The 14,856-nt window shown below is 45.0% G+C and overlaps 1 protein-coding gene across 1 annotated transcript in view; it reads right to left on the minus strand.

Annotated features, from left to right (window-relative positions):
* Nucleotides 1–9,201: 9,201 nt before the first annotated feature.
* UBFD1 (ubiquitin family domain containing 1) overlaps nucleotides 9,202–14,856 on the minus strand; it is a 23,016-nt gene continuing 17,361 nt past the window's right edge. The window contains exons 6-7 of the mRNA XM_018552341.1: nucleotides 11,786–11,868; nucleotides 9,202–9,662 (exon numbers count right to left, since the gene is read on the minus strand). Coding sequence (XP_018407843.1) covers nucleotides 9,552–9,662; nucleotides 11,786–11,868 — 194 coding nt within the window. The 3' untranslated portion in view covers nucleotides 9,202–9,551. The remainder of the gene's footprint in view (nucleotides 9,663–11,785; nucleotides 11,869–14,856) is intronic.

Raw genomic sequence — 14,856 nt, forward strand, 5'->3', positions numbered from 1 at the left:
CCCGCTGGCCCCCGGTTCAGCAAACCGGATCACGCTGACCCGCGGTTCAGCAAACCGGATCACGCACACTCTGACCTGCGTTTCAACGAACCGGATCACGCACACTCAACTGCGTTTCAACGAACCGGATCACGCACACGCTGACCTGCGTTTCAACGAACCGGATCACACACACGCTGACCTGCGTTTCAACAAACCGGATCACACACACGCTGACCTGCGTTTCAACTAACCGGATCACACACACGCTGACCTGCGTTTCAACTAACCGAATCACGCACACAGGGCGCTGACCTGCATTTTACCGAACCGGATCACGCACACAGTGTGCTGACCTGTGTTTTACCGAACCGGATCACGCACACTGCCCTGACCTGCGTTTTACCGAACCAGATCACACACACTGCCCTGACCTGCGTTTTACCAAACCAGATCAACGCAGGTCACCACAAGGACACATAGAACAATTGTTTCTATGCATGCTAGTCACACCACAATTCAGGTGCGATGAGACGCATTGCAAACATGCTGCATTTTACTACATCGCGCCTCACTGCCATGCGGGGTCCAGGATGGAGTGTACACATTGCTCACGCCACATAAACTAAAAAACAAAACAAAAAGGATGTAAACAGTGACAGCTACGGCAGCCTGCGATATAACAGACGCTGCCAGAGCTGGGCAACAAGGGCCCTCCAGCTGTTGTGGAACTACAGGTCCCATGAGGCATTGCAAGACTGACAGCTACAAGCATGGGTCCCAGAGGCATGATGGGACTTGCAGTTTCAGCACAGGTGCCGAGGTTGCCCACACCGCATTTCAGCAGAAGTTGACGATAGAATCTCCAGGACTCCTGACCCGATGGGTGCACTTTTGCTGAAACCACCAACACACACGCTGCTGAATAGTGGAGGATTGGCAGCTTGCGACGACAGCGATTGGCTGTTCAAAGTCAGCTGCCTAGCAGCCATGACAGTCTCTCCCCTGCCCCCTCCCCCAGCTCTGAGAGGATTATCTGGTGATGATAAATTATACAATCTGATTGTACAATCTTCTTTAGATCTACCGTCGACTATGTCTACCCAATTTAATACGAATGCGACAGGTTGTTTAAGTACGTGCTTATATTATATGGCTGTGGTAACGCTAAAGGAGTGTTACAATCAGATTGTATAGTGCATGGCCAGCTTGGGTGGGGAGGGGGCTCCATACGCATTACAATCTATGTACAGCCAACCAAAACAATGTGATTGGATAGTTTAGGTACCACCTCCTAAACTATCAGTTTGGATCCTCAGGCCGGCCCTTGCACTATATAGTTGTTGTCAGGTCTAAAGAAGGTTGTACGATCAGACTGTGTGTGTGGCGAGCTTGAAGGAGATTGCACGATGAGATTGTATGGAGTGTGGCCAGTTCTGGTGGCTCCCTTCAAACAGTTGAGCAGCAGGGAAAGATCCATGTGACCTCCACTAGAGCACAGGGCAGTGACCATATTTCAGTGAGCAAAAGCTGCGACACCTATACTGCAATGTACACAGACCTGCCCCCGTATACCGAGAAGGCTAGCCGGATGCTGTGAGGAGGAACAGGCGGAACTCACCACTACAAGCCCAGGAGGTGGAAAGCCACGGTACAGGGGATGCAGTTTTCTCCAGCCCAGGGGTTTCTACGGCCTCCTCTCCGACCATACACGTAGTCTTCTCCAGAGGCCGCCGCTGCTCCCACTGAGCAGTCAAAGCTTTACCGCGTACAAACTCCCCCTCAGAGCTCCTACGCACTGCGCATGCCCAGAGCAACAGGACCTCCGTCACAAAAACAACCCCCACCTCTTCCTGTGACCAGCGGACCAATCATCGTTGAGGAACTTCCATCTACGCCCCCTTTGTTGGCCTCAGACACAAGTGACAGTGCCTACAGGAGCACCGGGCCACGCCCCCGCATGGTCTCAGAGGTAAAGCTTCTTGGTCACGCCCCCACTATGCGGCATTCCCTTCACTCCAGGAACGCCGCGGCTTCCCCCTGCGTGCGTGCTCGCTCCCGCTCGTCAGTGAGCGAGCCCCACTGTACACAATTACACAACACACACAGCAGGGTTCAGGCAATTGGCTGCAGATGGCAAAAATGTGCAAGAAAAGGAATACAATTAGCTAAACTCTAAAATTAAAATGTCGGTGCAATGGTTACCTTGTCCATTCGGTTATTTTTAGAATTAGCAGTAGATAAAAGCAAAAATGTGTTTTGTCTATGCATGGCAGAGCAACAGGTTCACTTTAAGAAGCCCCTGTTATGCAACAAGGCCCCATTCACACCATAGTACTGAACAAACCCGTCACAGTGATGCATTTGTGTGCTCCTGGATGCATGCCAAATGCAGAAAAGTAGTGCATGTAGTAAAATCTGCAACATGCACTCCACCTTTCGTGCATTTGTGCACATTTTTCTGGCCCCATTTGGGTAACATTTACTATTAATGGCAGCACAAGCGTATTCCGCATCAGGGCTTGAATGCGGGCTTGGCCTTATTACATAATTACAATCTACCTTCTAAAACGAATAATGTTAGTAGTACCTACCTGCTTCCTTCTTGCTCCTTCTCCCAGTCTCAGCAGTCTAGGTCCCCCGCAGGTTGGAATGGCGCCCCCCCCCCCGTTTAAAAGAAACAAAAAGTAATTGGCCCAGTGGTGACGTTGCACCTCCTCACACGCATGGAGCATACACTCATCTGTTAAAAAAAGCTCCTTTCCTCCCCAGATCTCCAGGCAGTGAGGGGGAATCTTAGCTCCAGATGAGTGTATTGGCACACAGCGCATGTGCAAGATGAACCACATGTTGTCATGCAACTCATCTCATTCATGCACTGTGCACCAATACATCTCTGGAAAAAAAGAGCCTTTTTTCCCGTTTCTAAAAACTCACGAGATCTCGCAGTTTAAGGAATGAGATCTTCTAGGAAGGCACTGGTCATGTAGTCTTCCCAGGGAGTATTTACGAGGCCCGGGCTACATCACCAGTGCCTAAGGTGACGAGGAACTGGGAAAAGGTAAGTAAAAGCATACATCTCTTTTTTTTTAGATGATTTCACAGCATCCAGAGCAGAGTGCTAGGGAGTAAAGGTCCATGTCATCAAATCAGTCACATGATGTTCATGTGCAGGGCCCTTCTTACCATCTTGTCTTGAATTGTATTATGATTGTAATGTCTTCTTTATATTGTAAAGTGCTGCGCAAACTGTTGGCGCTATATAAATCCTGTATAATAATAATGATCCTCTTTACATAGGTGGTATTCAATGACACATTTGATATCAATACCACCTTCTGTATCATTGTATGTGAGTGCCCTGGTGATGCCTCCTAAGGGGGGGGGGGATCTATGACGCCCTGTACTCAGTCTTCCTCGCTGAATGACTATGGGTGTCATTTAACCTGGAAAACTGAGGGCATCTGGAGGCAGAAAGGGATTATTGCTGGGGACAGGGAGTATTGCAGCTAAATATGCATTAAATAAAAATGTTTGGGTTTAAAATGATATTAATATAATAAAAAAAAGAAGATATTTCACATTTTGAGAAAATGACTTACAATGGATGCTGTTGCGAAGTTTTTCATGCCTGATAAAGCAGCTGGTCCTCTGAACGCTGGCACTTATACCTAGTTCTAGGGTGGTTCTTTTCTCTAGCAGGGTCCTCCTGGAGCCACGTTTCTCTGCACGCTCCCGTGACCTTCATACAGGGCAATGTACTAACGCTGCCGGCACCAACAGGCACAGGCAGCCCAAGATAAGAAAAAAACTAAAATACCTACCTCGGACTCCTCCTTCAGATGAAGTGATGGACAGCGGCTTCTGAGGCTTGGTCCTCAGATTTGCCCAAAGCTTTTGAATGACCGCACATGTCTGAGAGATGGGAGGTGAAGTCTCCAAGAATGTATCACAGTGAATTGAAATGATGTTATTAGTGTAACCAAAAGTTCAGGGAAGGGTAGAGAGCAAGCTGGGGGCCAGAGGTTCAATAAGAGCTGATTTGTGTTTATGGACTTTTTTTTTTTTAAGAAAACCTTTTATGTCCCATGCACAACCGGGCAAAATCGATGTAAGTAGGACAAAAACTGTGAGGCTAGTGCTACTTTAAATAGAGACCCCGTAGCACATACCTTTCCTTTGCCCCCTGACCACTCTTATTGCAACCAGAGTAAAGAGAAATGCCCGGTACTTCTGGGTATGGGAGATCATGTTACTCTCTCCCCTTTCTCTTATTTGACACCGTTGCTGGGTTGCTCAAGAGCAATCACTGTTATCAATGGGATAGCAATAGCCATAGCAGCCCATTCGACTGCTATGGGGCCTGAGTGTGGAAGGGAGCTCTAATTAGGGCATACTTTATTTTAATATCATCGACAGTAGGGAGAGCGCAAGAGGCCCCATGATCTGTAGTTAAGCCTCTGTTGTATATGGGTGCAGGGAGAGCCCATAGCCCTGTGTAAGCTCTGACTAGGATTGACTTGGAGCTTACACAGGACTTACTCTATTCACTCCGAGCTGCATGGAGTATAAGGAAGGCATGTGCTGTTATGGGGTCCAAATTAAATAGAAGCTGTCCCTTGCCTCCCTCCCCAGCAAACCATAATCATCTTCTTTTTTTTTTTAAAGGTTTTTATTGAATTTTTCAAAAGATAACATGTGACATAGCTATTACAATTGCTGGTTCAAGTCATGTACATCAGAACAAACAACGTTCCAGCCTTGTGGCCGGGAAATATAGAAAGAGGGAGAGAGTAGAAACGAGCAATTTAAGTATGTAATCACAGTCTATAAGTGTCGCTCATGTGCGATCAACTTGGTTTCTTGAGTCACACGTGATAGGAAAAATACATTTGTGAGGCATATGCGTGCGAGGTGGCCTTGCGGTTGCTTCTAGATCGTGAAGGCTTTGAGTTGCAGTACTGATGCATTACACGTCTGTGAATGTGTCAATGACACCCGGCATGAAGGGAGCTCGTTGAGTTGGGTGGAGGAGGGGTGAAGGAGGTGGTAGATAGGTAGGGGTGTGGATGGGGTAGGTAATGTCTATGCGTAGTTGTCAGGTGATTCGGAGTAAGTTGTGGTTGAGGGTAAGGCCGCTTCAGTGTCATAATCATCTTTTTATTGCTCCATTCAGCCACCCGAAGCAGGTAGGGGAGTTCTGTATAAACTACGAGTCGCTCAAGGCATAGATTACACAGAGCGATGGACTCTTCCTATGTGATAGCGCTTCTTCTAGATTATAGTATTTGTGCTGTCACTTGGAGTGAGTCGCATGCTCCTTCATACCTGAAAGTATGGCGTATTTACAGTTTTTTAGGCTAATTCCACTTTTTCTATAATATTTAAGGTATAACATGGAACAAGAGGTGCAATTGGCATGCACAGGGGCACTGACATTGGTACCTAAAAAGTACATGCGCTGCAGGTCACACCGCCTACATGTTGGCTTCAGGTCACATGATCCAGAACTAGAGCACTAATGCTTTTTATAGTTCTGCGGTGCATGTCTTGTCCCTTCGCTCTAAAAGGCCTGACAAATCTATTTAAGCAGACTTAAATCTGAACTCCGGGCAAAAATACTCAAACATATTCTTCACTAGCCACCATGGATATACATTTATTTTATACGCCCTAAATCTCTTTGAAACCCCACATATGACTTTGTAAATGTAGCTGTGACGTCATCAAGGTGCTGTACATGGCCTGTGCAGACAGCAGATGTAGGAGGGACCCAGCAGAAAACTACAGGAAAGGGTGGAGACAAGACCAGTCACCCTGCACAAGGAGAGAGCAGAAGTGACTGGTCTTTATTACAGGAAACTCCTGCACAAAGGGCAAAATGGTTCCATACTGGATTATTGCACACATATATTGGGAATACACAAAGGTCACCAATATTTAAGTAAGACTACACGGGGAGGAGTCTATCAAAACTGGAGCAGACAGAGCCTGGAACAGTTGCCCATGGCAACCGATCGGCTTCTCTCTTCAGTTTGTTCAGTTAAGGTTTGAAAATGAAAGATAGAAGCTGATTGGTTGCTGTGCACCGCTGCTCTAGATTTTGTCTGCTCCAGTTTTGATAAATTCCCCTCATTGGGAGGGATTTATCAAAACCAGAGCAAACAGAATCTGGAGCAGTTGCCCATGGCAACCAATCAGCATCTCTTTTCAGTTTGCTCAGGTAAGATTTGAAAATGAAAGAAAGAAGCCGATTGGCTGCAGTGCAAATCGGCTCCAGATTTTGTCTGCTCCAGTTTTGATAAATTCCCCTCATTGTGTTTAGACAATATTTGCTTAACCCGGAGTTCAGCTCTATTGATCGTCTCCAAAGCAGACTTGTAAGGCAAGGAATAACATTGGAGGAGCAGAGTGTGGAATTTAAGAATCAGTCATTATTTGTATAGGAGTAACTCACAGACAGTTTTACAGCAATGCCTAATTCTTAAAATAAAGCCCAGCTTTAGACAAAACTTTTTTTGTTGCTGTCTGTGATCCCATTGGGGAGATTTCCACCACTTCCGGTCCCTACAAGAAGCAAGGGAAAATCTCCCCACTGGGGAGATACAGTACATGGCAAATATAAACCCGACTCTGTCCAAAACAAAAAATAACGCTAAAAAAAAGTGTTTAAAGTTTGGCGTTAAATTGCACCTGTCATGACTAAAAGATGCCATCGCTGACCCACCCTGAAAATGCTAGTTGCCTGGCTGTATCTGGCTTTAAGAATTACACACCTGCTTCAATATTCAACTCTTAAAATGTAGAAGAAAGACAGAATTTCTTATCGCTATTTCTAGTTCTGAGTCATTGCTTCAGCATATGTCAGCCAGGCATCTAGATTATTTTAGGATAGAGAATTTCGCAATGGCAGCTTACACATTTCTCCAATGATAGGTGTCCTTTCAGTAAAAATACAGTTAATTTTAGTGTGAAAAAGACCCACAATACAATATAATGGAAGGGTAAAAAAATACTGTGCCCACTGCTGCCAACGTATGGCATTCATCAGTTGACAGCAAAAGGGTTAATGTGTATGTCCAGCCAAAGCTATTTTTCTTAGTTTTGGATCAAGTGGGGAAGGATCAACACATGACACACCCTACTGAGAGATGTATGATAACTTCCTATCCAGCCAACAATGTTTCACCAGACAGGAAGTGAGGTTAACTCTCCAACAGCAACAGACAGAGATGAAATGGTTTTCCTTGGTAGGAATAGTGGAAGGCTAGAACCCCCATCAGATTTTTATTTCTATCTGTGCCACTGTTTCAGATTTTCCCTCACTTCCTGTCTGCTGAGACTGTTGTCAGTAGTGTCAGAGTGGTAGAAAATCTCTCTAAAGAAGCCCTGGATAGCAGTAAAAACTCAACAGGAATTCTTATCTTTGCCCACTCTATCCAAAACTAGAAATAAATGTCTGTGGTTTGACATGCACTTTAATCTACACTAACTGGCCACTTTATTCGGTATACCTACCTGTTCAACTGCTCATTAACTCAAATATCAGCCTATCACATGACAGCAAATCAATGCATTAGGGCATGTAGACATGGTCAAGACGATCTGCTGAAGTTCAAGCCGATCATTAGAATGGGGAAGAAAGGGGATTTAAATGACTGAACGTGGAATGGATGTCGGTGTCAGATGGGCTGGTTTGAGTATTTCAGAAACTGCTGATCTGCTGGGATTTTCATACACAACCATCTCTAGGTTTACAGAGAATGGTCCGAAAAAGAGAAAATATCCAGTGAGCGGCAGTTCTCTGGGAGGAAACACCTTGTTGATGTCAGAGGTCAGAGGAGAATGACCAGACTGGTTCAAGAGGATAGAGAGGCACCAGTAACTCAAATAGCCATCTGTTACAACACATTGAACCTTGAAGCAGATGGGCTACAGCAGCAGAAGGTCACACAGGGTGCCACTCCTGTCAGCTAAGAACAGGAAACTGAGGCCACAATTCACAAGGGCTCACCAAAATTGTACAACAAGATTGGCAGGTCTGATGAGTCTCCATTTCTGCTGCAACATTCGGATGGTCGGGTGAAAATTTGGCATAAACATGAAAGCATGGATCCATCCTGCCGTGTATGAACAGTTCAGGCTGGTGGTGGTGTAATGCTGTGGAAGATATTTTCTTGGCACACTCTTGGCCCCTTAGTACTAATTGATCATTGTTTAAACAGCCTACCCGAGTATTGTTTCTGACCATGTCCATCCCTTTATAACTACAGTGTACCCATCTTCTGATGTCTACTTCCAGCAGGGTAACGCGCCATGGCACATAACTAAAATCACCTCAAACTGGTTTCTTTAACCTAATGAGTTCACTGTACTCAAATGACCTCTACAGTCACCAGATCTCAATCCAATAAAGCACCTTTGGGATGTGGTGGAACGTGAGATTCGCATCATAGATGTGCAGCCGACAAATCTGCAACCACTAGCAAGGTGCAGGGGCGTCCCAAAGCCAGGTGTCACCCGGAGCGGAGACCGGGTGATACACAGCAGTGACGTCATCGCACATGCGCAGCCATCTAATTGACGCCTGCGGCGGCCATCTTGGTCATCGCGGCTGAGAGGGGAGGGGACGCTCTTCTGGCCGGATGAGGTATGCCACCGTGTCCACTCCTCTCTCCTGACTGTTGGGCTCTTGGTCCATGACTGTCAGTCATTTTGGTGTCTCCTGGGGGCGGGCCGCACCCCCTTGTGATGCCACTGGCAAGGTGTACCTAAAAAAGTGGCCAGAGTGTATATCCCACCTTATAGTAATGTTGCACAGGTAAATGACACACACAGACAGGAAGAAATTTAGACAGTGCAGCCTTTCCTGCACCCGTTTAATTTTTTTGTTTTCTAAATTAAGAATTCCAAAAAAAAATAAAATAAAAAATAATGAAGCAGGTTGACATCCTCCATTGTGGTTGTGGCATACGCTAATTATCATGAAAAGACTTTTCTTGCTGTCACGGCATAATCACAGCAGTCTCATGACTGGCGATCATTGGGGGTTGTCAGCATGTACTGAAGGGAGCCTTGCCCTCTGCGAGGATGCGCCTCCACAGGTCGAGTCCCCATATATCGGCTTGTCGGCATCAAAAAGAACCAATACTTGTCAAAGTGGTTCGGAAAGACCAATAGAAGGGGTTGTGAAAACCATTAGACTCCCTACCGCGCAGAAAAAAAAAAAAAAAAAAAGAGGGGGGGGGGGGAGGAGTTGTTTTATTCTTGGGTATATGGCTGATGCAGCTGCGGTCAGGATCCCACAACTTGAAAAAACGTTAAAAATGTAAACTAGGTACGATCAGTCACCTCTGGCTCCTATAGAATAAGCATTCTGTATCCTCACAGGCTGCTTCGCATGGCAAAAGTTCCACCCCTGTAAGGTTCTATGGAGCACTGGGAAATGGGTAATCACCGTAAGGTGATGGCGGTGAAGGAGGGGGGATCGGTTTCTGTGGTGCAGGATGGGAAAAGGTGGTTTCTTGGCTCCTCCCAGCGTCTCGTATTCTATGCCAGAGGTGAAGGTAACTTCAAAAATACTGCCATTTTCCTAACACTGTGTCCTTTATGGCATCCACGTATTGCACTGGCACCCAGTATACCCAGTAATAAGATGCTTCAGTAGGACCCAGCTGGAAAGCCTGCCGACATAGCAAGAGAGAAAGCGATGTAAACAGATTATGGTGAGTAAGTGCACTGGATTAACATTGGCGATGTAAAAGTTTATGCCATGGTCCAGCGTTCCATGTCTAACTGCTATTACACATCTATGACTAGTTGTAGGGCTAAGATACCCTGCTGATTTTAATTGCATGCTACTATGCTGGTCCCCTCTTTAGCAGCACACTGAAGCCAAAGATTCCCAGTGAGTGGTTATATTGCAGAGCAGCATGCTTTTAAAGTCGCCCCTAGTTAGCTTCGTCCAAAAAGCTAGTCATTCATAGAAACAAGAGTTGGCATGAGACACCAGGTCTATGCTTAGCCTGTGAAGAATATCTAAAGCCAAAACTTTTATTTATTTTTTAATTCTAGTATTGGATAATGCAGGGAAATGTTAAAACTACTATTTCTTGTTGCCATCTGTCACCCATTGGAGAGATTTGTCTTCAATTCCTGTCCCATAAACACGACATGAAGCAAGTGGCAGTCTCTGCATAGTAAAGAATATCCTTACTTAGACAGTGGGCCCTGCAGCAAGTGTCCACACTGGAAGATTGCTCCTCAATTCCTGCATTGGTGACAGCTCAAAATTTTGGATTCGGTAACAATAGTCAGAGGGCGGGTGAATCTCCCCGGCTGGGACACTTGGAATACAAATCTAACAGGGGTTCTTACCCTCTATCAAATAAAAGTTTTGGCTGTAGATATACTTTAAGCACAGCCCACAGATTATACTCTGATTCTAAATTAACCAAAATGTAATGCAAGTGGCCGTCTAAACAATCTATTTAATTTATATCCAATCAGGTAGACATTCACACTACATTTGTGCTGGTAAAATACATTTAAAAGGGCTACTTTTGTTCCCCAAGGTCCCTGTGTGTGTTGTAAAGTAGTCACCACTCCAAGATCACTCCTGTAATGGACTATAATTTCACATTTAGTTTACTCATTTGTATTGAAATTGTAGTTCATCACGGGAGCAAGCTTGGAGTGGTGACTACTTTACAACACGCACAGGGACCATGAGGACAAAAGTAGCCCTGCTCCAGAAGGAAAGACAGTGTCAGCACCAATTCAGAGATGATACACAAATAACATACATTTTTATTAATAGTTGGGGTGCTTGGATGTATTTTTTAAGATTTACCTCCTGAGTTTAGTATTGTTTTAAAAGAAAATTATGGCCCAACCTTTTTAGCCATAGTTCTCTTTAGGGTCACAGGAGGACATTTACCATGTCCTCCTGTGACCCAAAACTCAGCATATAGCCGGCTATTGCCCGCTGTATGCTGGCTGCGCTGCGGCCGGGAAAGAGCCTGACAATCTTGTCGGGATCCAACCTGCTGCCTGACTGACAGTTGACTCTGCCTCTCTAGAGCCAGAACCAACTGTGCCCGTCCCCTCCCCCGTCTGCCCCTCCAATAAGCGCTGGAGGAACGGGGAGGGGGAAGGGAAATCCCTGTGGGGAGGGGTGGCAAACAGTTACCGCTCTCTGCAGGGAGAAGATCGTGAACTGAGCGATCAGCGGTATATGAGCGCTCAGTTCTTGAGCTATGGAGCTGATGTGTGACACATTGGCTCTACTTATGGAGAGGAGTGTATTTCACTCTCCTCATAATTCTCTTCCTTTAATGTGACATTAAAGGACATTCCCCCACCCCCAATGCTAGTGTAAGGACTTACCTTAAATGATGCCTCTTGATCCGATCATCTTCTTCTTTCCTGTAGTTTTCAGCTGTCCCTCCAGCGCTGGTGCTGGTCTCTGATCCTCCGCTGACTGCTGTGTCGTCTGTGTCCCATGGAGTCTGTGCGGGTGCATGCTGCCGGGCTGCCTGCATACTTACCTTGTCTCTCTCCTCGTCTCCCGGCCGAAGATATGTACTGCGCATGCACCCGCAGCATCATTAAATTGAGGTTGGCAAAGATTTTTCGATCTTCGGACAGGAGCACGTGGCGGAGACACAGGTACGTTTTTACCTTTTTCGTAACTTTAAAACAATAATGTTTTTGCATATATATACTGCTTGCTAGCAGTAAATATATGCAAAAACCACGAGGGTTTAATTATCCTTTAAGCTTGGAGAATACATCAAATGCTCACCATCATGTGATAATCATCATGTTCTTCAATTGGCTCAGAGATTACATTTTTAATAGAACCCATGGGAATTTTCTCTGTTCTCTCTGCAACAAAATAAAAGCAAACATTTATGAAGATATATTGTAGAAGCCATGGACAAACTACAATCATATGTGGCCCAAGCTGGACACCAGTCTGGATGTTTCCCTGGAAGGAGGATATAATAATACAGGTATTTTGTAGGCCGAACCATGACACTGTATACAGGCTGATTATTACAAAACCATGTCAGCACCTTTGTGATGTGACTAGCGGTTAGTAGAAAGATTGGCTGTAGCCACTGACACACAGTGTCTACAGGTACAATTGGTGACTGCTAACAATCCAATCATTTTTAGGTGTTACAAAGGGAAGTGCTGTATATTGTGTGTTACTGGTTTATCATTGCTGAACAACAAATAACTTTGTGAACTTTAAAAAAAATAAAAAGAAATCTTAAAAAAAAAAAAAAATGAATGTAGTGACCTGTAGCTGTAAAAAATAAGTCAAGGCAACTGGGCTTGCTGTAAAAATACAGCAAGTCCAGTTGCCATGACTTATTTTTTACAGATATACCATGAGCTGGATGAATGAGAACCTTCACAGACACGTAGTAACCTATAGACAGTTGGTGTACAGAACGCCCCCAGAAATGTTACTTCCTGCTTCTGTGATTGGCTGAATGATTTTCCCAGAAGTCTGCACTAAGATACAAGTATAATTTTAGGCGTCCCGTGTAACAGGAATTTCATTTATAGTGAGATACTCCCGAAGGGTTCATTACTACTGAGGGGATGCAGACACTGCAACTTTTCTCATTACAACGCACAAAGTCCACCAGCTGACTATAATGAACCTGACTCTCCCATAGAGTAATCAGCCTGGAAAGTGCATGCTGCAACAAATAGCTTTTTCTTCAGAACAGAAACGGGTTGGAATCTGCAACAACATTTGTGTTCGGAGTCTCGTGAATTCCGACCCATAAACCCAATGGCCCGCTACGTACCCAAATGACACCCGCTTCGTCTACCGACTATGACCTGAGGTGTGCCATGATTTTTAAAGGTCAGTATGCCAAATAAGGGGGCATACTCATGAAATGATTGTCAACGGGAAGGGAGGGTGGGTATGCCGGAAGATCGCTGCGGTGCTTCCTCCCCTCCTTACCTGAAATAGCCATTCGTCACTACAACTAATCCCACAAAAACGGCTAATGACATTAGCCTCAAACTTGTTAAAATCCTTGCAATGTACACAGATCACCAAAGAGGATTGTTTTTTTTTTTCCTCATCAAAAGTGGAATACGTAAAAGAGAGCTATGGGGTAACCTTTTATCCCATAGTTCTCTTTAGGGTCACTTGAGGACATATACTAACCTCCTCATTTGACCCAAAGCTCAGTATTCTGAGAGCGCCACAGCCAAGATGGATCCCGACAATACTATCAAGATCCACCCAGCTGGCTGATTACCAGCAGGCTTTGCCTATCTAGAGGAAGAGCCAGCTGTGCCCGCCCCCTCCCCTGTCCCTTCCTCCAGTCAGCGCTGGGGGATTGGAGAGGGGAGGGGGGGAATTCCTGTGGGGAACAATGACTGAGATTCACCGCTCCCTGCAGGGAGATGACTTGGAAGTTAGCGAGCGACGGTATGTGTTTGCTCACTTCCTGATCAATAGACCTGACGTGTGACAGTTTTAATGTCACACGTCGGTTCTAACTATGAGTATGAGTGTAAATCACTCACCTCATAGTTCTCCTTTAGGTGAATTTAAACTGGGACCCCCAGTGCTGCAAGGCAGAGGTGCTAACCACTGAGCCACTGTGTATGTATGCATGGATGTGCACGATGTACAGCTCTGCACTTCTGTGTAAATGGGGCTGTAGGGGAACTAATGCATCTAACCAACCACCAAACAGCAGTCTTATGCACTGAAGTGGAATTTCTGCCAAAGTTCAATTTTTATCAAAGCTTTTTTTGGTGTCTAAAAAGAGTGGAAAAAGGTTAGAACCTTCATCAGTTTTGTCTTGCTAGATGGTCCTATTGGGGAGATTTACCACTACTGGAATGGGCTCCATAGATAGCAACAAAAGGTTCTAACCCACCCTCACTCTACAATATAAACAATTCTTTTATTGATATCCGTGTCCCTGCAGAAGAATTTCTTCTCACTTATTTGACCTTTTTGATATTTACAGTTTTCTATTGTAAGTCTGGCATGCCAGGGTTTCAGATAGCGGATTTAATGCTGTGCTGTAAATACAGACCTGAATAGCAGGATCTCAGATTACACACAGATACATGAATGAATGAACGACTGACTGAGAGTATGGATACCTTTCCCAAAGCTCTCCGCACCTGATGAATTCTGTGTAGCACGATTGCTGATCAATTCAGCTCCTGGGCTTAGAGCTGGACTGTGACTGACAAGTCGGCGCTTCCAGCACCCATTGCAGCAAGAACCCACTGAGTTCGGGTCCAGTTGCACTGGAACAAATAGATGCCATCTCAGCTCCCTCAACTGGTTAAAAATATAGATACATTTACAACTAATCATCAGCAAGTTTGCAACATCTTCCAACTATCTCTAACTACCCAAGAAAACAATTATAAATAGAAAGAAATAGCATTAACTCTTGCACTGGGACTATGCCCGCACTACAAGGGTTACCTGCTTGTTTTTGCATAGGGTCCAAAAAAACAAACAGTTACAGTGGGGCAAAAAAGTATTTAGTTAGCCACCAATTGTGCAAGTTCTCCCACTTAAAAAGATGAGAGGCCTGTAATTGGCATCATATGTAGACACAAAATGAGAAAACAAAATGCAGACAAATCACATTGGCTGATTTGGAACGAATTTATTTGCAAATTATGGTGGAAAATAAGTATTTGGTCACCTAGAAACAAGCAAGAGTTCTGGCTCTCACAGACCTGTACCTTCTTCTTTAACAGGCTCCTCTGTCCTGCACTCATTACCTGTATCAATGGCACCTGTTTGAACTTGTTATCAGTATAAAAGACACCTGTCCACAACCTCAAACAGTCACACTCCAAACT

The sequence above is a fragment of the Nanorana parkeri genome, unplaced genomic scaffold (assembly GCF_000935625.1).
Source record: "Nanorana parkeri isolate BGI_ZX_2015 unplaced genomic scaffold, ASM93562v1 scaffold85, whole genome shotgun sequence".
In the NCBI taxonomy this organism is placed as follows: domain Eukaryota; kingdom Metazoa; phylum Chordata; class Amphibia; order Anura; family Dicroglossidae; genus Nanorana; species Nanorana parkeri.